We start from the raw sequence: 25,434 nt of genomic DNA, 5'->3' as shown, positions 1-25,434 counted from the left end.
AAAAATGGGAGTGACAAATAGCTCCGCACTCAAATTGAAAAGCAAACGATGCAACAAAGAATGAAAACATACAAATATGAAAATAAAAATAAAAAATGCAACAAAACTGAAAACAAAAATCTTCTAGGACAGAGTGATAGTTATCATAGATATAATACCAAGTCCCAATGTGTTAAAATCCGGTGTCTTGGTCCATAGAAAACAGATAGCCGCCAGAAGGTGATTGTGGCGGGGCAGCTCCTCTTGATCCCAGAGAGCGGGTGGGTATTACTGAGGCAGAAAAAGGAAAAAAAGAGGGCGCCAATAGTGTGATAATGTTTGGTTCACAGCAGATAATAAAACACAAATTTTGCGCTTACCAAAACAAGTTGCACTGAACTCTGACCAGTGCTGTATCGCCTGCTGGCACTTTACTCAGCGGCCAGTACACTGTGTATAGGCATGTATCCTCCAGGTGTTCCGTGGATTCAACTCAAGGATGTATATACCTTAGAAAGTAGAGAGGAGACTCCACATAGTGTAATATGTTTTTTCAAAAAGATGGAGGAAACATGTATTATGCTTACCAAAGGAATTGGCACTGTTCTGTGACCAGTGCGATCTCGCCTGCTAGCACCTTATACAGCGGCTAGTATACTGTGTGTTGGTTTGTCCTCTCTGTAAAAGGTCTGTAGTTTTAGCCGTGTACGTTACTTAGTAATAAAATGTCTGTTATATTGTAACAACCAGGTGTATAATGGTTGTTACTATTTGAGTAATTAAGGTAGTCTGTAACTTAACGGCACTAACATAAAATTGAATAAAATTTGGACAGCTTCCAGGTAAAATTTAAAAGGCTTTAATGACGCGTTTCTCAACCAGCTACGGGTCGTTTCATCAGATATAAAGCAGATAAAATACACTTCAAATTGTAACATTATATACACATTTGACTAATTAAAACCGGAAGTTGTCACTGAAAAATAACCAATGGGTACGTCTGAAAAAAACTCCAGCTGAGGTATCAAAATCGTATCCTCAGCTGTTACATTCTAACATTGTATACAATTTATTAAACAATCAAGGGGGTTAACAGATATGATTTTATTACCCTAATGTATTATGTCTATGTGATAGATAAGGGTGTATATATACACAGAATCCTAAGTATTTTTTATTTTTGTTATTATTTCAACCTTTTTTGGGGTAGTGTTGAACTGGATGATCACATTTATTAGGGGCAATGTTTTAGATTTCTTAATAAACCATAACATTTATAATTTTTTATTAAGTATATATGTGCACTAGTGTGTTCCTGTTTGGACTGTATGTTTTAGTTAGTGAAGTGTAGATTTACTTTTAAATCCCTGTTTGGCAAAGGATTTAAAGGGTATGTATATCGTATATCATATGTCTCTTGAGTGTTTGTATTTATAACCTTAGACCTATCTATTTAAATACTTCTTATACGTCTTTTCAAAGTCTTGGAATGTATCAACATATTAGGAAGTGTGGATGATAATAGAAAATAAAAAATATGTATGAAAATAAAAATTCTAATTCAAAATAAATATGTTAAGTTGACAAAAACTCTTTCTGAATAAGAAAACATTTCTGATTTCGTTAGTAGCTGCATTTCTAAACATCTTTGCAACCAAAGAAACATATATGTACAAAAGATGTTGTCCAAAAACTATGCGTTTGAACCAAAATGTTTAAGAAATGCGTGCTGTTAACTGCATGTGGTCTGAAATAAAAAAATTTTTGTTTTTGTATATATGTGTGTTATTCATGATAAATTCTTGTTCTAGTTTTTTATACATAAATGTGCTATTCAAAAGATGGTCATGAAATCATACGTATGTATTGAAACTGGTATTTTCAACTTGTTTTTCTAATAATGTATATATGAAATAATGTATAAATGAAATTTGGACTGTATATAAATTTATGAATGTGTATAAACATATAATAATGCTGTGTGTGTGAATGTGTATTGGTGTTCACTGGTCAGTGTGTGTGTCCTCCAAAATGGTCTGGTGTCTTGTGAAATAGAACATAAGTGTGTGTATCTGTGGACTAAATTGGCTAAACAGTGTGTATGTACTCTGAAATACATATATTAATGTTAGTGAATATAGTTAATATATGTCAGTGTTTTTAGGTCCTAGCTAACCCTATTTTGGATCTCTAAAGGTTCCTAGAGAGGAAAATGGAGTGGGATGAAATTTTGGAAAAAAAGGTCTATATTTCTTGACCCCCTTTAGTGGTGTCCATCTCTATTATTTGAATGTGCCTAAAAAGAGAGTGAAGTGAATCTACTAGTTGAAAGCTGCTAAATCCAAATGGGCGTTGAGCCCAAATGGGTGTAGAGTCTTCAACCGGTAGATCCAAAAAGTTTCGCGTTGTCTGAGTCTGATTAATCTATTGTAATCTGTGTTTTTGGGAACATAATCTATCGGAATGTATTTGAAAATATATGGGTTCCCATTGTGTTTCAATAAACAATGATTGGGTATGCTATGTTTTATGTTCTTTTTTTTGCAATTTTTGCAATTTCGGTGATGTTCTCCCCATCTAGTTCTCAATTTTCTAGAGGTGCGGCCTACATATTGTAGGCCGCATACACATTCCATAAGGTACACCGTATAGGATGATTCGCAATTGAAGAAAATTGGGATCTGGAACATTTCACCTGTGACCATTGATTTAAAAGTTTTAATGCCAGATTTAATTATTTTGCATGTGCCACATCCCACTTTCCCACATTTGTATAATCCACATAGGCCAAAAATCCCCCTATTTTGTATTTGAATTTGGTTAGTTTTTTTAGTGTGTATGTGTTTAACTTTTTTACTTGGAGCAAGTTTGCTTCTAAGAGTAGGAGCTCTTCTATATACAAATTTTGGTTTGTCTTTCACTAGACTTTTCAAAATTGGATCCCTCTGAATGATATGCCAGTGTTTGGACAATATATGCTGTATCTTATTAAAATCAGAGTTGTATTGTGTAATGAAGCATATATCTTTTAGTTCTGAAAAATCTAGTTGGCTTTTGTTCTTATTGTTCACGAGAATATCATCTCTGTTTAATTTAGATGCTCTATGTAAGGCTTTGTCCAATAGTGACGGAGGGTATTCCTTCTCTAGGAATCTATTGTATAGAATATTGCTTTGCTCCAAAAAGGTGTCATGATTGGAACAATTGCGTTTGATTCTGCGAAACTGACTATAGGGAATATTACGTATCCAATTTTTATGGTGGTTACTGTTGAAATTAAGAAAGCTATTGCTGTCTACCTCCTTAAAAAAGGTTTTGGAAATTATCTTCTTGTTTTCAAAACTTAATATCAGATCTAAATATTCAATTTTGTGTGACTGAATATTGGCTGTAAATTGGATCCCCATATTATTATTGTTTAAATGAGTGATAAAATTGTCTGCTGAGGAGGTATCACCCTCCCATAGAAAAATCAGATCGTCTATGTAACGGCCATAGAAGACCAGGTTCGACCCCAAGTTTGCAGAGTAGATATATTTTTCCTCAAAAAAACCCATGAATAGGTTAGCAAAACTTGGGGCGAACCTGGTCCCCATGGCCGTACCTTTTATTTGTAAATAGTATTTGTCTTGATATAAAAAATAATTATGTTGTAAAATGAATGCGATGCTTTCCAAAATGTAATCACCCTGTATGTTTGGTAAATAAATATCTTTTTGGAGATAATAGGCAATTGCCTGTAACCCTAGTTCATGTGAGATATTTGAATACAGTGAGCTAACATCGCATGTGATCCATAGCAGATTTTGATCTGTAATGTTAATGTTGCTTAATTGTAGTAATAGATGTGTACTGTCCTTGATATATGAAGGTAATGTGATCACGTATTTCTGAAGATATTGGTCTATGTAATATGATAGATTATATGTCAAATTTCCTATTCCCGCAATAATTGGACGTCCTGGTGGATTTGTTTTATTTTTATGAATTTTTGGTAAATGGTAATAATGGGCTATGCTCGGATTTTGTATTCTTAAATAATCTTTTTCACTTTTGTTAAGAATTTTTAAAGAAAAACCTTTGTCTATGTGTTCAATGTATGACTGTAAAAAAATGGCAGTTGGATCTTTGTGTAAGATTTTGTAGTAATTTTTGTCATCCAGGATCCTGTTGGCCTCTTGTAAATAGTCCTCAAGATCCTGGATGACAATTCCCCCGCCTTTGTCAGCATCACGAATAATAATGTTTTGATTGTTTTGCAACCCGTGAATAGCTTTCTGGTGACTAAGAGTGGCATAATTTTTCTTGTGTTTTTTTGTATGTAGAATCTTATCGAAATCCTCCAGAACCATATTCTGGAATAGATCGATATATTCTCTTCCTACATTGGTTGGGTTGAAGTTTGATTTGTTTTTAACATCAGTATGTAAAAATTCTTCAAAAAGATGTGTGGTAAGGTTATCTGTTTCAGCATACAGACAGACTGTGTTTTTGTTGGATTGCATTGTGTCAGTCAGAATTAGTTGTGTTTGAGAGCTTTCAATTTGATTATTTTTAAGTTTCTTATTCGCAAAATATTTCTGTAATGTTAATTTACGCGTAAAATTGTTTAGGTCCACAAAAATATCAAACATTCTAGGAGTATTTGGGGGGCAAAAAGATAGACCCTGTTTCAAAACTCTTTTTTCATGAATAGATAGTTGGTGTGAGGAAAGATTATATATACCCTGATCTAATCTGGATAATTCCTTTTCCTTGGCGGCAAGGGCTCTACCTCTTGAGCCTCGTTTCTCCAACATAGGTGTGTCCGGTCCACGGCGTCATCCTTACTTGTGGGATATTCTCCTCCCCAACAGGAAATGGCAAAGAGCCCAGCAAAGCTGGTCACATGATCCCTCCTAGGCTCCGCCTACCCCAGTCATTCTCTTTGCCGTTGTACAGGCAACATCTCCACGGAGATGGCTTAGAGTTTAACTGTAGTTTTTCATTATTCAATCAAGAGTTTGTTATTTTCAAATAGTGCTGGTACGTACTATTTACTCAGAAACAGAAAAGAGATGAAGAATTCTGTTTGTATGAGGAAAATGATTTTAGCAACCGTAACTAAAATCCATGGCTGTTCCACACAGGACTGTTGAGAGCAATTAACTTCAGTTGGGGGAACAGTTTGCAGTCTCTTGCTGCTTGAGGTATGACACATTCTAACAAGACGATGTAATGCTGGAAGCTGTCATTTTCCCTATGGGATCCGGTAAGCCATGTTTATTACGATTGTAAATAAGGGCTTCACAAGGGCTTATTTAAACTGTAGATTTTTTTTTTGGGCTAAATCGATTGATATTAACACTTATTTAGCCTTGAGGAATCATTTATTCTGGGTATTTTGATTTAATAATATCGGCAGGCACTGTTTTAGACACCTTATTCTTTAGGGGCTTTCCCAAAGCATAGGCAGAGTCTCATTTTCGCGCCGGTGTTGCGCACTTGTTTTTGAGAGGCATGGCATGCAGTCGCATGTGAGAGGAGCTCTGATACTTATAAAAGACTTCTGAAGGCGTCATTTGGTATCGTATTCCCCTTTGGGTTTGGTTGGGTCTCAGCAAAGCAGATACCAGGGACTGTAAAGGGGTTTAAAGCTTAAAACGGCTCCGGTTCCGTTATTTTAAGGGTTAAAGCTTCCAAAATTGGTGTGCAATATTTTCAAGGCTTTAAGACGCTGTGGTGAAAATTTGGTGAATTTTGAACAATTCCTTCATGTTTTTTCGCAATTGCAGTAATAAAGTGTGTTCAGTTTAAAATTTAAAGTGACAGTAACGGTTTTATTTTAAAACGTTTTTTGTACTTTCTGATCAAGTTTATGCCTGTTTAACATGTCTGAACTACCAGATAGACTGTGTTCTGAATGTGGGGAAGCCAGAATTCCTATTCATTTAAATAAATGTGATTTATGTGATAATGACAATGATGCCCAAGATGATTCCTCAAGTGAGGGGAGTAAGCATGGTACTGCATCATTCCCTCCTTCGTCTACACGAGTCTTGCCCACTCAGGAGGCCCCTAGTACATCTAGCGCGCCAATACTCCTTACTATGCAACAATTAACGGCTGTAATGGATAATTCTGTCAAAAACATTTTAGCCAAAATGAACCCTTGTCAGCGTAAGCGTGGCTGCTCTGTTTTAGTTACTGAAGAGCATGACGACGCTGATATTAATATCTCTGAAGGGCCCCTAACCCAATCTGAGGGGGCCAGGGAGGTTTTGTCTGAGGGAGAAATTACTGATTTAGGGAACATTTCTCAGCAGGCTGAATCTGATGTGATTACATTTAAATTTAAATTGGAACATCTCCGCATTTTGCTTAAGGAGGTATTATCCACTCTGGATGATTGTGAAAATTTAGTCATCCCAGAGAAACTATGTAAAATGGACAAGTTCCTAGAGGTGCCGGGGCTCCCAGAAGCTTTTCCTATACCCAAGCGGGTGGCGGACATTGTTAATAAAGAATGGGAAAGGCCCGGTATTCCTTTCGTCCCTCCCCCCATATTTAAAAAATTGTTTCCTATGGTCGACCCCAGAAAGGACTTATGGCAGTCAGTCCCCAAGGTCGAGGGAGCGGTTTCTACTTTAAACAAACGCACCACTATTCCCATAGAGGATAGTTGTGCTTTCAAAGATCCTATGGATAAAAAATTAGAAGGTTTGCTTAAAAAGATGTTTGTTCAGCAGGGTTACCTTCTACAACCCATTTCATGCATTGTCCCTGTCACTACAGCCGCATATTTCTGGTTTGATGAACTGCTTAAGGTGCTCGATAGTGACTCTCCTCCTTATGAGGAGATTATGGACAGAATCAATGCTCTCAAATTGGCTAATTCTTTCACTCTAGACGCCTCTTTGCAATTGGCTAAGTTAGCGGCTAAGAACTCTGGGTTTGCTATTGTGGCGCGCAGAGCGCTTTGGTTGAAATCTTGGTCGGCTGATGCGTCTTCCAAGAACAAGCTACTAAACATTCCTTTCAAGGGGAAAACGCTGTTTGGTCCTGACTTGAAAGAGATTATCTCTGATATCACTGGGGGTAAGGGCCACGCCCTTCCTCAGGATCGGCCCTTCAAGGCAAAAAATAGACCTAATTTTCGTCCCTTTCGTAAAAACGGACCAGCCCAAGGTGCTACGTCCTCTAAGCAAGAGGGTAATACTTCTCAGGCCAAGCCAGCTTGGAGACCAATGCAAGGCTGGAACAAGGGAAAGCAGGCCAAGAAACCTGCCACTGCTACCAAGACAGCATGAAATATTGGCCCCCGATCCGGGACCGGATCTGGTGGGGGGCAGACTCTCTCTCTTCGCTCAGGCTTGGGCAAGAGATGTTCTGGATCCTTGGGCGCTAGAAATAGTCTCCCAGGGTTATCTTCTGGAATTCAAGGGACTTCCCCCAAGGGGGAGGTTCCACAAGTCGCAGTTGTCTTCAGACCACATAAAAAGACAGGCGTTCTTACATTGTGTAGAAGACCTGTTAAAAATGGGAGTGATTCATCCTGTTCCATTAAGAGAACAAGGGATGGGGTTCTACTCCAATCTGTTCATAGTTCCCAAAAAAGAGGGAACGTTCAGACCAATCCTAGATCTCAAGATCTTAAACAAATTTCTCAAGGTCCCATCGTTCAAGATGGAAACCATTCGAACTATCCTTCCTTCCATCCAGGAAGGTCAATTTATGACCACGGTGGATTTAAAGGATGCGTATCTACATATTCCTATCCACAAGGAACATCATCGGTTCCTAAGGTTTGCATTCCTGGACAAACATTACCAGTTCGTGGCGCTTCCTTTCGGATTAGCCACTGCTCCAAGGATTTTCACAAAGGTACTAGGGTCCCTTCTAGCGGTGCTAAGACCAAGGGGCATTGCAGTAGTACCTTACCTGGACGACATTCTGATTCAAGCGTCGTCCCTTCCTCAAGCAAAGGCTCACACGGACATTGTCCTGGCCTTTCTCAGATCTCACGGCTGGAAAGTGAACGTGGAAAAGAGTTCTCTATCCCCGTCAACAAGGGTTCCCTTCTTGGGAACAATTATAGACTCCTTAGAAATGAGGATCTTTCTAACAGAGGCCAGAAAAACAAAGCTTCTGGACTCTTGTCGGATACTTCATTCCGTTCCTCTTCCTTCCATAGCTCAGTGCATGGAAGTGATCGGGTTGATGGTGGCGGCGATGGACATAGTTCCTTTTGCGCGCATTCATCTAAGACCATTACAACTGTGCATGCTCAGTCAGTGGAATGGGGACTATACAGACTTGTCTCCGAAGATACAAGTAAATCAGAGGACCAGAGACTCACTCCGTTGGTGGCTGTCCCTGGACAATCTGTCTCAAGGGATGATGTTCCACAGACCAGAGTGGGTCATTGTCACGACCGACGCCAGTCTGATAGGCTGGGGCGCGGTCTGGGGATCCCTGAAAGCTCAGGGTCTTTGGTCTCGGGAAGAATCTCTTCTACCGATAAATATTCTGGAACTGAGAGCGATATTCAATGCGCTCCAGGCCTGGCCCCAGCTTGCGAGGACCAGGTTCATACGGTTTCAATCAGACAACATGACGACTGTTGCGTACATCAACCATCAGGGGGGAACAAGGAGTTCCCTAGCGATGGAAGAAGTAACCAAAATTATTCTTTGGGCGGAGTCTCACTCCTGCCACCTGTCTGCTATCCACATCCCAGGAGTGGAAAATTGGGAAGCGGATTTTCTGAGTCGGCAGACATTGCATCCGGGGGAGTGGGAACTCCATCCGGAAATCTTTGCCCAAGTCACTCACCTGTGGGGCATTCCAGACATGGATCTGATGGCCTCTCGTCAGAACTTCAAAGTTCCTTGCTACGGGGCCAGATCCAGGGATCCCAAGGCGGCTCTAGTGGATGCACTAGTAGCACCTTGGACCTTCAAACTAGCTTATGTGTTCCCGCCATTTCCTCTCATCCCCAGGCTGATAGCCAGGATCAAGCAGGAGAGGGCGTCGGTGATCTTGATAGCTCCTGCGTGGCCACGCAGGACTTGGTATGCAGATCTGGTGAATATGTCATCGGCTCCACCTTGGAAGCTACCTTTGAGACGAGACCTTCTTGTTCAGGGTCCGTTCGAACATCCGAATCTGGTTTCACTCCAGCTGACTGCTTGGAGATTGAACGCTTGATTTTATCGAAGCGAGGATTCTCAGATTCTGTGATCGATACTCTTGTTCAGGCCAGAAAGCCTGTGACTAGAAAGATTTACCACAAAATTTGGAAAAAATATATCTCTTGGTGTGAATCTAAAGGATTCCCTTGGGACAAGGTTAAGATTCCTAGGATTCTATCCTTCCTTCAAGAAGGATTGGAAAAAGGATTATCTGCAAGTTCCCTGAAGGGACAGATTTCTGCCTTGTCGGTATTACTTCACAAAAAGCTGGCAGCTGTGCCAGATGTTCAAGCCTTTGTTCAGGCTCTGGTTAGAATCAAGCCTGTTTACAAACCTTTGACTCCTCCTTGGAGTCTCAATTTAGTTCTTTCAGTTCTTCAGGGGGTTCCGTTTGAACCCTTACATTCCGTTGATATTAAGTTATTATCTTGGAAAGTTTTGTTTTTAGTTGCGATTTCTTCTGCTAGAAGAGTCTCAGAATTATCTGCTCTGCAGTGTTCTCCTCCTTATCTGGTGTTCCATGCAGATAAGGTGGTTTTACGTACTAAACCTGGTTTTCTTCCAAAAGTTGTTTCTAACAAAAACATTAACCAGGAGATTATCGTACCTTCTCTGTGTCCAAAACCAGTTTCAAAGAAGGAACGTTTGTTGCACAATTTGGATGTTGTTCGCGCTCTAAAATTCTATTTAGACGCTACAAAGGATTTTAGACAAACATCTTCCTTGTTTGTTGTTTATTCAGGTAAAAGGAGAGGTCAAAAAGCAACTTCTACCTCTCTCTCTTTTTGGATTAAAAGCATCATCAGATTGGCTTACGAGACTGCCGGACGGCAGCCTCCCGAAAGAATCACAGCTCATTCCACTAGGGCTGTGGCTTCCACATGGGCCTTCAAGAACGAGGCTTCTGTTGATCAGATATGTAGGGCAGCGACTTGGTCTTCACTGCACACTTTTACCAAATTTTACAAGTTTGATACTTTTGCTTCTTCTGAGGCTATTTTTGGGAGAAAGGTTTTGCAAGCCGTGGTGCCTTCCATTTAGGTGACCTGATTTGCTCCCTCCCTTCATCCGTGTCCTAAAGCTTTGGTATTGGTTCCCACAAGTAAGGATGACGCCGTGGACCGGACACACCTATGTTGGAGAAAACAGAATTTATGTTTACCTGATAAATTTCTTTCTCCAACGGTGTGTCCGGTCCACGGCCCGCCCTGGTTTTTTTAATCAGGTCTGATATTTTATTTTCTTTAACTACAGTCACCACGGTACCATATGGTTTCTCCTATGCAATTATTCCTCCTTAACGTCGGTCGAATGACTGGGGTAGGCGGAGCCTAGGAGGGATCATGTGACCAGCTTTGCTGGGCTCTTTGCCATTTCCTGTTGGGGAGGAGAATATCCCACAAGTAAGGATGACGCCGTGGACCGGACACACCGTTGGAGAAAGAAATTTATCAGGTAAACATAAATTCTGTTTTTCTGGCATATGGGGTCTTTTCCCTGCTCTTATCTGTGGGCTTTCGATTCTCATGTGTGAGCCTATCTCTAAAAAAGGAGAAGGAATCTGACTAGTACTTGGACTGTCTAATAATGGAATATTATCTCTGCGTTCAGTTGATAAAATTCTAAACCTGTTAGGATGTTCAAAATGTTCTTGATATGTTTGATGATGTGTGGAACTGTGATGTGCATTGTAATTCGATGTGTTGAAACCTGGATTAGATTGTTTGGACGAATTAGGATAATGTGTAAATGAATCTGTTCGTGGATAATAGTGATTCATTTTATTTGTTGGCTCATCTTGTTGATAATTCCTTTGATAGGCATTAGGTATTTGGTGTGTTCCTGATTTGTTTCTATTATGTTGTTGTGTTTGGTGCGTTTGATATGATGTATGAGCTCTAAATTGATTATTCTGTTGTTTGTTCCTATTATAGTAATGTGAGTTGTTATAGTGTCCATTATAATGTTCATAATGTGGTGAATAATGTAATTTGTCCTGATATGTACTGGCCTGCCTGTTATTGTGCCAATTGTTCCCATGATTGTCAATATTTGGATGTGTATGTTGTTTGTAATTGTTTGTGTGCTGATATGAATTTTTTTTGTTTTTTATGTTTTCCATATTTGACCAGTTTCCATTCGTTCTGTGTGTCCTGTGTATTCATGTGTCCTATTTTTGTCTCTTGTGTCTCACTTTTACGATTGAAAGAATAGACACAATTGTTAGTGTAATCCTCATGATCTCTCTGTAGTTTCTTGTTTTTGGTATTGACTAAGTTTTCTTGGTACCTGTCTGTTCTCTCGTTGATATCTTTATTTATTTTGTTATAATCGGGATTTTGTTGATATACTTTTAGGTCTTTTTGTATTTTTTCAATGTTGTTGCTGCTTTGACTATAGAGTTTTCTTCTATGGTCTATTAGAATTTTAATCAAATTAAAAGAGCATTCACTTAAGGCATCATACCATCTTTTTAAGATCTCTGGATCATCTTTAAAAGAACAGTGTTTCAGTAATCTTAAACCTCTGGGTATGTAGTTATTTTCTAAATATTTCTCCAAGGTGGTTAGATCCCACCAGTGTCTATGCTCTTTATTTATTTCTTCTTCCAATAGATAGAAGAGATCCCTCATGGGTATAATATCATGATTCTCAGATAGAACTTCTATCACAGATATGTCTTTGGACAAATTAAATCCTAACCGTTTGGAACTTCTTTCTTCTTTGGATTGCATGATATAATTAATATTTTATAGATTCAGTAAAGGAATTAATATTTGTCTAGTGATAATTCTAAGCTACAGTGATGGTGATGAGTGTTCGTATGTAAATCAAAACACTACTGAAGATAAAAAATGTTGTGGTGTTTATTCGAATGTGATGGTGATATTGTGAAATGTTAATTTAAAAATATGTATCTAAACCCAGTGTTAGTGTGCTGGGATAATTTGTTAAATCTTAAGTACCCGTATCTTTGGTGTGATTGGTGGTGTGTCAAATTTGGTATGTGATAATTGCTGTATGGGTGAGTGTGTGAAAAATAAAGGGTGATGTAGTGAACGTTTGTATACTATAAAAGCAAACCTGAAAAATGATATATTAATAAAAAATAAAAAATATATATAATAAATACAAAATAAAAGTAAAAATAAAAATAGAACGATTTGGGATAATAACCTTCGGACCGAACTTTGCAACTGGCTAAGAGGGGTCAAATATTGACAATCATGGGAACAATTGGCACAATAACAGGCAGGCCAGTACATATCAGGACAAATTACATTATTCACCACATTATGAACATTATAATGGACACTATAACAACTCACATTACTATAATAGGAACAAACAACAGAATAATCAATTTAGAGCTCATACATCATATCAAACGCACCAAACACAACAACATAATAGAAACAAATCAGGAACACACCAAATACCTAATGCCTATCAAAGGAATTATCAACAAGATGAGCCAACAAATAAAATGAATCACTATTATCCACGAACAGATTCATTTACACATTATCCTAATTCGTCCAAACAATCTAATCCAGGTTTCAACACATCGAATTACAATGCACATCACAGTTCCACACATCATCAAACATATCAAGAACATTTTGAACATCCTAACAGGTTTAGAATTTTATCAACTGAACGCAGAGATAATATTCCATTATTAGACAGTCCAAGTACTAGTCAGATTCCTTCTCCTTTTTTAGAGATAGGCTCACACATGAGAATCGAAAGCCCACAGATAAGAGCAGGGAAAAGACCCCATATGCCAGAAAACGAGGCTCAAGAGGTAGAGCCCTTGCCGCCAAGGAAAAGGAATTATCCAGATTAGATCAGGGTATATATAATCTTTCCTCACACCAACTATCTATTCATGAAAAAAGAGTTTTGAAACAGGGTCTATCTTTTTGCCCCCCAAATACTCCTAGAATGTTTGATATTTTTGTGGACCTAAACAATTTTACGCGTAAATTAACATTACAGAAATATTTTGCGAATAAGAAACTTAAAAATAATCAAATTGAAAGCTCTCAAACACAACTAATTCTGACTGACACAATGCAATCCAACAAAAACACAGTCTGTCTGTATGCTGAAACAGATAACCTTACCACACATCTTTTTGAAGAATTTTTACATACTGATGTTAAAAACAAATCAAACTTCAACCCAACCAATGTAGGAAGAGAATATATCGATCTATTCCAGAATATGGTTCTGGAGGATTTCGATAAGATTCTACATACAAAAAAACGCAAGAAAAATTATGCCACTCTTAGTCACCAGAAAGCTATTCACGGGTTGCAAAACAATCAAAACATTATTATTCGTGAAGCTGACAAAGGCGGGGGAATTGTCATTCAGGATCTTGAGGACTATTTACAAGAGGCAATATATACAGTCCAAATTTCATTTATACATTATTTCATATATACATTATTAGAAAAACAAGTTGAAAATACCAGTTTCAATACATACGTATGATTTCATGACCATCTTTTGAATAGCACATTTATGTATAAAAAACTAGAACAAGAATTTATCATGAATAACACACATATATACAAAAACAAAAATTTTTTTATTTCAGACCACATGCAGTTAACAGCACGCATTTCTTAAACATTTTGGTTCAAACGCATAGTTTTTGGACAACATCTTTTGTACATATATGTTTCTTTGGTTGCAAAGATGTTTAGAAATGCAGCTACTAACGAAATCAGAAATGTTTTCTTAATCAGAAAGAGTTTTTGTCAACTTAACATATTTATTTTGAATTAGAATTTTTATTTTCATACATATTTTTTATTTTCTATTATCATCCACACTTCCTAATATGTTGATACATTCCAAGACTTTGAAAAGACGTATAAGAAGTATTTAAATAGATAGGTCTAAGGTTATAAATACAAACACTCAAGAGACATATGATATACGATATACATACCCTTTAAATCCTTTGCCAAACAGGGATTTAAAAGTAAATCTACACTTCACTAACTAAAACATACAGTCCAAACAGGAACACACTAGTGCACATATATACTTAATAAAAAATTATAAATGTTATGGTTTATTAAGAAATCTAAAACATTGCCCCTAATAAATGTGATCATCCAGTTCAACACTACCCCAAAAAAGGTTGAAATAATAACAAAAATAAAAAATACTTAGGATTCTGTGTATATATACACCCTTATCTATCACATAGACATAATACATTAGGGTAATAAAATCATATCTGTTAACCCCCTTGATTGTTTAATAAATTGTATACAATGTTAGAATGTAACAGCTGAGGATACGATTTTGATACCTCAGCTGGAGTTTTTTTCAGACGTACCCATTGGTTATTTTTCAGTGACAACTTCCGGTTTTTATTAGTCAAATGTGTATATAATGTTACAATTTGAAGTGTATTTTATCTGCTTTATATCTGATGAAACGACCCGTAGCTGGTTGAGAAACGCGTCATTAAAGCCTTTTAAATTTTACCTGGAAGCTGTCCAAATTTTATTCAATTTTATGTTAGTGCCGTTAAGTTACAGACTACCTTAATTACTCAAATAGTAACAACCATTATACACCTGGTTGTTACAATATAACAGACATTTTATTACTAAGTAACGTACACGGCTAAAACTACAGACCTTTTACAGAGAGGACAAACCAACACACAGTATACTAGCCGCTGTATAAGGTGCTAGCAGGCGAGATCGCACTGGTCACAGAACAGTGCCAATTCCTTTGGTAAGCATAATACATGTTTCCTCCATCTTTTTGAAAAAACATATTACACTATGTGGAGTCTCCTCTCTACTTTCTAAGGTATATACATCCTTGAGTTGAATCCACGGAACACCTGGAGGATACATGCCTATACACAGTGTACTGGCCGCTGAGTAAAGTGCCAGCAGGCGATACAGCACTGGTCAGAGTTCAGTGCAACTTGTTTTGGTAAGCGCAAAATTTGTGTTTTATTATCTGCTGTGAACCAAACATTATCACACTATTGGCGCCCTCTTTTTTTCCTTTTTCTTTTCTAGACAAGCATTACCAATTTGTGACTCTGCCGTTCGGCCTAGCAACAGCTCCAAGGATTTTTTCAAAGGTTCTCGGTGCCCTGCTATCTGTAATCAGAGAACAGGGTATTGTGGTATTTCCTTATTTGGACGATATCTTGGTACTTGCTCAGTCTTCACATTTAGCAGAATTTCATATGAATCGACTTGTGTCATTTCTTCAAGAACATGGTTGGAGGATCAATTTACCAAAGAGTTCATTGATTCCTCAGACAAGGGTAACCTTTTTAGGTTTCCAAATAGATTCAGTGTCCATGACTTTGTCTCTGACGGACAAGAGACGTCTAAAATTGGTTTCAGCTTGTCGAAACCTTCAGTTTCAATCATTCCCTTAGGTAGCCTTATGCATGGAAATGCTAGGTCTTATGACTGCTGCATCGGACGCGATCCCCTTTGCTCGTTTTCACATGCGACCTCTTCAGCTTTGTATGCTGAACCAGTGGTGCAGGGATTATACCAAGATATCACAGTTAATATCTTTAAATCCGATTGTACGACACTCTCTGACGTGGTGGACAGATCACCATTGTTTAGTTCAAGGGGCTTCTTTTGTTCTTCCAACCTGGACTGTGATCTCAACAGATGCGAGTCTGACAGGTTGGGGAGCTGTATGGGGGTCTCTGACAGCGCAGGGGGTTTGGGAATCTCGGGAGGCGAGATTACCCATCAACATTTTGGAACTCCGTGCGATTTTCAGAGCTCTTCAGTCGTGGCCTCTTCTGAAGAGAGAATCGTTCCTTTGTTTTCAGACGGACAATGTCACAACTGTGGCATATGTCAATCATCAAGGGGGGACTCACAGTCCTCTGGCTATGAAAGAAGTATCTCGGATACTTGCTTGGGCGGAATCCAGCTCCTGTCTAATTTCTGCGGTTCACATCCCAGGTGTAGACAATTGGGAAGCGGATTATCTCAGTCGCCAGACGTTACATCCGGGCGAATGGTCTCTTCACCCAGAGGTGTTTCTTCAGATTGTTCAAATCTGGGGTCTTCCAGAAATAGATCTGATGGCTTCTCATCTAAACAAGAAACTTCCCAGGTATCTGTCCAGATCCAGGGATCCTCAGGCGAAGGCAGTGGATGCGTTGTCACTTCCTTGGAAGTATCATCCTGCTTATATCTTTCCGCCTCTGGTTCTTCTTCCAAGAGTGATCTCCAAGATTCTAAAAGCGTTCGTTTGTTCTGCTGGTGGCTCCCGCATGGCCTCACAGGTTTTGGTATGCGGATCTTGTTCGGATGGCTACTTGCCAACCTTGGACTCTTCCGTTAAGACCAGACCTTCTATCTCAAGGTCCTTTTTTCCATCAGGATCTCAAATTATTAAATTTGAAGGTATGGAGATTGAACGCTTGATTCTCAGTCATAGAGGTTTCTCTGACTCCGTAATTAATACTATGTTACAGGCTCGTAAATCTGTGTCTTGGAAGATATATTATCGAGTCTGGAAGACTTACATTTCTTGGTGCTCTTCTCATAATTTTTCCTGGCATTCTTTTAGAATTCCTAGAATTTTACAATTTCTTCAGGATGGTCTGGATAAAGGTTTGTCTGCAAGTTCTTTGAAAGGACAAATTTCTGCTCTTTCTGTGTTGTTTCACAGAAAGATTGCCAATCTTCCTGATATTCATTGTTTTGTACAGGCTTTGGTTCGTATAAAACCTGTCATTAAGTCAATCTCTCCTCCTTGGAGTTTGAATTTGGTTCTGGGGGCTTTACAAGCTCCTCCGTTTGAACCTATGCATTCTCTGGACATTAAATTACTTTCTTGGAAAGTTCTGTTCCTTTTGGCCATCTCTTCTGCTAGAAGAGTTTCAGAGTTATCTGCTCTTTCTTGTGAATCTCCTTTTCTGATTTTTCATCAGGATAAGGCGGTGTTGCGGACTTCATTTAAATTTTGACCTAAAGTTGTGAACTCTAACAACATTAGTAGAGAAATTGTGGTTCCTTCATTGTGTCCTAATCCTAAGAATTCTAAGGAAAGATCGTTGCATTCTTTGGATGTAGTTAGAGCTTTGAAATATTATGTTGAAGCTACTAAAGATTTCCGAAAGACTTCTAGTCTATTTGTTATCTTTTCCGGTTCCAGGAAAGGTCAGAAGGCCTCTGCCATTTCTTTGGCATCTTGGTTAAAATCTTTGATTCATCATGCTTATGTCGAGTCGGGTAAAACTCAAAGGATTACAGCTCATTCTACTAGGTCTATTTCTACTTCCTGGGCGTTTAGGAATGAAGCTTCGGTTGATCAGATTTGCAAAGCAGCCACTTGGTCTTCTTTGCATACTTTTACTAAATTCTACCATTTTGATGTGTTTTCTTCTTCTGAAGCAGTTTTTGGTAGAAAAGTACTTCAGGCAGCTGTTTCAGTTTGATTCTTCTGCTTATAATTTCAGTTTTTTTTTCATTATAAGATTTAAACTTTATTTTGGGGTGTGGATTATTTTTTCAGCGGAATTGGCTGTCTTTATTTTATCCCTCCCTCTCTAGTGACTCTTGCGTGGAAGTTCCACATCTTGGGTATTTATTATCCCATACGTCACTAGCTCATGGACTCTTGCTAATTACATGAAAGAAAACATAAATGTTTCAAACTAATGAACTGCATTCTCTCACTGGATTAGGTAAGACAAATTGGTGAAAACAATTTGTGAAACAAACACTGAAATGTAAGTAGAGTTTCAGCATCTGGTATCATTATAATAATGCTAACTGCAGGTGGCCACTGGTAGGAAGCAGGTCAGAAAAACAAGCAGAAGTTAATTGACTGGTATCAGTCCAATTGGAGCCATATGACAAAGACCTTGAAGAAGCAGAAATTGGTTATAGAATGAGAAATAAAATTGATGATTTTAAAAGGATCACGTATACAAGTGCAAGCAAAATATATCCAAGAGGAGTCAAATTCCCAACTGCTTTATTTCTCAATGGATTTCTTGTGACCATACACATTTCTAACTGTTTTAGAGTTGAAGTACCAATGGTCAACTGCTTTTGAGGGGTCACATTCTTCAATAGGTGGACCATTCATAGCAATCATTAGCAAGTCACTCAAGCTCTCTTCTTGCTTAGAAGATCTCAGTTTATTTTTGACAGCATTCATTAAACTGAAACCTCTTTCACAACAGGCTGTTGACAGTGGGAGTACAGAAACAGTAAGTAACTGAGATAAAATGGGTAACCTCTCACGGTTGCTTAGAGAAAGCTGAATAAGTTCTGCCAATTTTTTTCTCTTTCAGAAAAATTTAAACTCATACCACTCATTATTAAGTGATGACATTGACTCTCGAATAGCTGGTTCTATCTGTTTTTTGAAGTGAGAAGCCAGTGTAGTGATTTCAGTGACACCAAATTTCTGATGGAAATCCCCTGTAGTCCAGGCAAAAGTATCAAAAACCGCTGTGTATTTTTCTACTTCATTTTGATTTAAGAACCTTTCTTCAAGGTACTTGACTGCATCCTGGATACTTTTTTCCGAGTGTAAAAAGGCGGTTGACGTGCTCCCCAAACCATGTAGTTGAATTTCCTGAAACAGACCTGTAATTGATGTATTACATATGAACTGGTCTTAATGCATTCCTGCGTAGACTGAAGACATTGAAGAGAAGTTTTCTTCACATACAACTCAACTGAGCTGAGAAAGAGTTCCTCCCTTTGAAATACTAGAGACAGTGTCTTTATTATACCTAGGTAATCAAGAAGTAAATTAAGCATGTGAACAAATGTATTATCTGTGAGTTTTCTCCGCAAACCACTGGCAGTCTGAGTTGTGTTGTCCTTATCTGCTGCAGAGCAACACATTTCCAATCTGTTACTAGTGCAGAGAGGGCAGCCACTTTGCTGGCCACCCATCATACAGAGCGCAAATACTGGCATTTTCTAATTTTATGATGAATACTTGTAGCCACTTGTTCCAGTTGCTGCATTCTGTTTGGAGAATATTGATAAAATGTATACAAGCTTTTAAGAACACTGTCAAGATGTGCTTGTGGTTTCACGCTGAACTTAAGACACTTAAGTTCAGTCTGTGGGCAATACAGTGTACACCAATTATGTGTGCTACTCTCTGTTTTAGATTCTGAATGAGACCATTTTTTTGTGCCAATCATACAAGCTGCTCCATCTGTACCAATTCCAATAAGCTTGTTGGAAGTTAGCCATTCTGACAGGTCATATAGCTCAAGCTGAGTGTCCAAATGGCCTTCAGATGTTGCATTTTCCAGTGGCACTGCTGAAAAAAACACTTCTTTTACACAATTTTGTTTTTGGTATCTCACCTAGGAAATCCGCTCTTCAACTGCTTCTTTGTCAGTTGCTCCATCAAACTAGCACAACTTGAATTTCTCAGCTCAGAAATTAGGTCTTTTCAAATTACGTTAGCAATGCTTGCTATGAATTCTTTCCATTTCTTGTCATTTTTATATTCTTCTCTGATTTGAAGACACAATTTGCCACTTAATGCCAAAAAAAACATCTAAATGGTTTGTGTTTTGCAATATCATAGGCAACATTTTTTTTTTTTTTTTTAAATAGATGAACATACTTTCATCCATTTTTTTAACACATGTAGCCAATGGTGTGCTTTGTGGAAGCATCTGAGCATTTTTTGCTCTAACACTGCTCAAGTGTTGCTGAGATTTGCAGTGTTTCTTAAAGGTTGCTACCTTAAAGGGTCCTGTAAAGCCTTTTATAACTTTAGCATTTAGGTCAGCAATATTGGGCAAAGAGGCACATATTCGGCAGATTACAACACCATTTGAATGATCACATTTTATCCAAAGCAGTTCCTTGCACCACTCTTCCTTGAATTTTTTCTTTTTGATTTGCCAAGCACTATTCCTAGTTCCTGTACCCAGCATTTGAAATACACATTGTGCATGGTCATTTCTGGTTCTTGTATTACCTACCTGGCTTGTGCATGATTATGTCTGGTTCTTGTACTACCTGGTGTGGATGATAAATTGTAGATGGTCTTCTCTTATTCTTGTGCTACCTGGCTTGTGGAGGACAGTTTTTGAACTTTTAGGTTTGGTTCTTAAACTACCTGACTTGGGGAGAGCAGTAGGTGAGTGGGCATGTCTTTTTTTTTTTTTTTTTTCCAGACCTGGTTGTTGTACTAACTGGCTTTTGAAGGGCAGCTTCTGAGCTTTCAGACCTGGTTCCTGCACTACCTTTCTTATGGAGGGCACTTTGTGAGCTCTCCTGCTTGGTTCTTGCACTAGCTTACTCGTGAATGGCACTTTGTGATCTCCCACGCTTGATTATTTTACTACCTGGCTTGTGGAGAGCACTTTGTGAGTTCTCATGCTTGGTTTCGGCACAACCTGGCTCGTGGAGAGCACATTGTGATATCTCATGCTTGGTTCCGGCACTTCCTGGCTCACGAAGGGCACTTTGTGATATCTCATGCTTGTTTTCTGCACTACCTGACTTGTGGATGGCACCACTTCTAGTGCTAAGCTGCTTTCACTTTCAACTTAAGCAACTTGTGTAGAATTAGACACAAAGAAAAAACGGCTTTGCTTTGCAGAAGGTGGTTGCAACAGTGTTGCTGTACGCTTCATTCTGTATTAGAATAGAGAAAGTTAAAGGGACACTGAACCCAAAAATTTTCTTTTGAAATTCAGAAAGAGCATGCAATTTTAAGCAACTTTCTAATTTACTCCTATTATCAAATTTTCTTCGTTCTCTTGCTATCATTATTTGAAAAAGAAGGCATCTAAGCTTTTTTTTTGTTTCAGTACTCTGGACAGCACTTTTTTATTGGTGGATGAATTTATCCACCAATCAGCAAGGACAACCCAGGTTGTTCACCAAAAATTGGCCGGCATCTAAACTTACATTTTTGCATTTCAAATAAAGATACCAAGAGAATGAAGAAAATTTGATAATAGGAGTAAATAAGAAAGTTGCTTAAAATTTCATGCTCAATCTGAATCACGAAAGAAAAATTTTGAGTACAGTGTCCCTTTAAGTAAGATGCCAGTATAATACCACACATAACATTGCCCCTTCATAACCTTGTAAAACAACTGAAATACATTAATTATGACCCATAATAAAGCCAATTAATGTAGAAGAGGGACAATGGATTTAATTACAGGTAAAAGCTGACAGACTTAAAACACCATGTTTCTGTGCGTTAAAAAAAGTAAAGCCCAGATTGGCTCCTCCAAATAATGCTAATGTTGGGTAGAATTTTGGTATTTATGGATAATTTCAGAAAACTAAAGATGTTAATTGGTTTTAAAAATGTTAAGACATGGCTGTCATGTTATTTTTTTTATCAGTTCTACAGAAATGTCTTGAAAATACAAGGTGTTTACTGTCCCTTTAAAATATATATTTCCTTCTATTGGCACAAACATTCATAACCTATGGTAAAAAATACTATTCCTGGCCCCCAGGAGAAGGCAAAGACACCCCTCCCACTTCCCCAACCCCCCCAGTAGTTTTTTTTGCCTTGTATCATTAAGGTAGTTAGAGAGAGGTGCTTTATAAAAGGGCTATATTTGGATCTCATAAAATTTACTGTTCAAAGTTGTGTTTTAAAGGGACATTAACCCCAATTTATTCTTTCATGATTCAGATAGAGAATACAATTTTAAAGAACATTCAAATTTACTTATATTATCTAATTAGCTTTAATTTTTAGATATCCTTTGTTAAAGAAATAGCAATATACATGGGCGAGCCAATCACACAAGGCATCTATCTGCAGCCACCAATCAGCAGATACTGAGCCTATCTAGATATGCTTTTCTGCAAAGGATAGCAAGAGAATGAAGCACATTAGATAATAGAAGTAAATTAGAAAGTTGTTTAACATGGCATGTTCTTTCTAAATAATGAAAGGGAAAAAAATGTGTTTCATGTCCCTTTAACTCCATTTTCGCATTCCTAAAAGGACATTTTTTTTTTTTGCTTCTATATTTCATTTAAAAGAGGTAATTTGAAAATATATTATTCATTTATTCAGAATCGCAATAAGCAGTTTCCAATAAACAAGTGATATTTTCTTGTCAAAGCTAAAGTGTTGCACTTTTTACTGTAGTTGCACTGGCATACAGCTTAAACTTTAGCATTAACATATTCTTTTTGCCATTAAATGTCTATATGCAAATATTATTGCTCCTAAAATATGAGCAGAGCTGACTCTGATTTTAAAACATATTTGTGAAGTCCTGCCTTCGGATTTTGTGATGGAATTTTATATGTATACATATACATTATTTAATGTGTATATACAATGAATAAAGCATCAGGAATATTCTTTTAAACCAGAAGTAATTACTGATTTTACATTTGCAGGGCCTATCAATAATATCCCGTCAGTCTCAAACACAGGGCGCCTATGTGAAGCAGCAACTGAAGACTATTATACAACAGTATTTTGGACGATTCCTTCCCAGTGCACCATCTGTTGCAGTGACAGGCAGTCACCCCATGCTTCTAGCAGTGTGTGAATCTGTGCAGAGTCTGCATACTGTTAATCTTAGAAGGACAGTAATGCAAGTGATAAGGTAATACTACAGTCACAAAAACCTTTAAGAAAGCTTTTATAGAAATCTCACATTCAATTAGGGCTGCAACTAACGATTATTTTCATAATCGATTAATCGGCCGATTATTTTTTTGATTAATCGACTAATCGGATAAAAAGAGAATCAATAATAATTTTCTATGTTTTAAATAAAATCCACATAATGAGTGTTACAAATATAAACTTCAGACTAAAACTTTACATTAACACAACTGTTTCTTCAATTTTTAAGCAGCAGGGCACAGTTTTATAATTAAACAAAACAAAACCACAAACTGTTTGAAAAGAGGTAGAACTAGAAAGAGTTAGACTATCACTGTTAATAACATTCTGTTATTCGCTCTTTCAGAAACTTTGCATTGAAATGCATAAATCTCAACATGTCCACATGCTTCTGGCTAAGGCTGGTTCTCTGATAGCAGCTATATTTCCTGCAGCAGAGAAAAGGCTGTTGAGGTGTATAAGTAGGGTTTTGCCAATTTCACCAAAGTGGGATATTTATCTTTGTTAGCTCTTCACCAATGCTAAGTGTTTTCTACTTTGGCAAGGGACCTCTTAATAAAGTAACCCTTGACTTCATTCTAACATAAAAATATATTGAATATCTATATGCAATGGTAAATAACCAGCTATAAGGTTAGGGGAAATATCTAGTCCGCTCTAAAAATAACGGATATATACTTATAAAGGTTGAATCTGGTACATATTATCACAATTTATTAAAAATATAAAAAATAAATAAAAAAAAAAAAAAAAGATTAAAAGCGCTAAGGACTGTATATCATTAACAGCACAAAGCCTTACACATTTATTTATACCGTACATATAATCAGCAATAGCAAGCAATCCGCTAATAATTGTGCAAACAGATTATAGTGCACATCAATTTAAATAACTCCCATCAATCTAGGGGCTAGGTGTAAACAAGCTCAGCACTATATCATGAAAAGCATAGTTCCAAATCACCAGATTTAATATAAACAATCCAAATGATGACTATTTATATCTGGGTTGCACATAAGCAAGGGGTAGTGGTAAACGTATACTGTCCTGAAAAAGTGAAAAGTAGACGTCCTTTAGGCTAAGGACATAACCATAAAACACAATACCATATGCAGGAGTTCATTGGAGTGAAGAAGCTGGTGTTGTGCACAGACCAACTAATTGCAAACCGATTAATCGATTATGAGATTCGTTGACAACTATTTTCATAATCGATTATTATCGATTATGCCGATTAGTTGTTGCAGCTCTACATTCAATCTTATAATGAAGAAAAAATGTTGTAGGATAGTTTTTTCACTTATTTTAATTTTAATATTTTTTAATTTTAAATCTCTGAAAGAGTGTGTCGTGTGACTTTAAGGGCAGTATAAGTGTAGCTTATTGGAGTGTAGTGCCCCTAAAAAATCATTGTAGTCTGTAGATAATTGCTACATTTGTCTATGCTTTATTAGTAGCCATTAGCTGTTTGATTTTAAATATTATTTTGCTTTTTTCTTTCATGATACGAAAAAAAGCATACAATTAAACAACTTTCCAATTTATTTATCTAATTTGCTTTGTTTTACTTGATATTTTTTGTTGAAAAGCATACCTAGGTAGGCACCTGCAATTGGCTCGCTCAATGTGTTCAGCTTGCTCTTAGTAGTGTAGCGCTGCTACTTTAATAAATGATAACAAGAAAATTAAACAAATTTGATAATAGAAGTAAACTGGAAAGTTATTTAAAAATGTATGCTTTATCTGAATCATGAAAGAAGTTAAGTGTATTCAGTCCACGGGTCATCCATTACTTATGGGATTATATCTCCTTCCCAACAGGAAGTTGCAAGAGGATCACCCAAGCAGAGCTGCTACATAGCTCCTCCCCTCACATGTCATATCCAGTCATTCTCTTGCAACTCAACTAGATAGGTCGTTGTGAGAGGTCTGTGGTGTTTTTTATACTTAGTTTATTTCTTCAATCAAAAGTTTGTTATTTTAAATGGCACCGGAGTGTGCTGTTTGTTCTCAGGCAGTATTTAGAAGAAGAATCTGCCTGCGTTTTCTATGATCTTAGCAGAAGTAACTAAGATCCACTGGCTGTTCTCGCACATTCTGAGGAGTGGGGTAACTTTCAGAAAGGGAATAGCATGTGGGTAATCCTGCAAATGAGGTATGTGCAATAAATTATTTTTCTATGGAATTGACTAAGAAAATACTGCTGATACCGATGTAATGTAAGTACAGCCTTAAATGCAGCAGCGACTGGTATCAGGCTGATGAATGTATGTACAATAAGTAATTTTCTAAGGAATGGAATTTGACTAAGAAAATACTGTTAATACTGAAGTATTGTATAAGCCTTAACTGCAGTAGAAGCGACTGGTAGCAGGCTTATTAATAACACTACCTAACTTTTAAAGTGTATGTTTAAAACGTTTACTGGCATGTTATTCGTTTTTTGTGAGGTACTTTGGTGATAAATCTTTTGGGGCATGATTTTCCACATGGCTGATTAACTGAGGTTTCCCACTGTTGTAATAGGAGTTGGGAGGAGCCTATTTTAGCGCTTTTTTGCGCAGTAAAAATTCAGTTTCAGTCTTCCTGCTTCTTCCTCCTTGATCCAGGACGTCTCTAGAGAGTTCAGGGGTCTTCAAAA

The 25,434-nt window shown here is 37.5% G+C and overlaps 1 protein-coding gene across 1 annotated transcript in view; it reads left to right on the top strand.

The window, feature by feature from the left end:
* MMS22L (MMS22 like, DNA repair protein) overlaps positions 1–25,434 on the top strand; it is an 881,591-nt gene that overhangs the window by 761,538 nt on the left and 94,619 nt on the right. Inside the window, exon 25 of the mRNA XM_053712068.1 lies at positions 22,559–22,770. Within this exon, the coding sequence (XP_053568043.1) occupies positions 22,559–22,770 (212 nt within the window). The remainder of the gene's footprint in view (positions 1–22,558; positions 22,771–25,434) is intronic.

This window comes from Bombina bombina, chromosome 4 (assembly GCF_027579735.1).
Source record: "Bombina bombina isolate aBomBom1 chromosome 4, aBomBom1.pri, whole genome shotgun sequence".
Lineage (NCBI taxonomy): Eukaryota > Metazoa > Chordata > Amphibia > Anura > Bombinatoridae > Bombina > Bombina bombina.
This window is presented reverse-complemented; position numbering and strand designations above follow the sequence as displayed.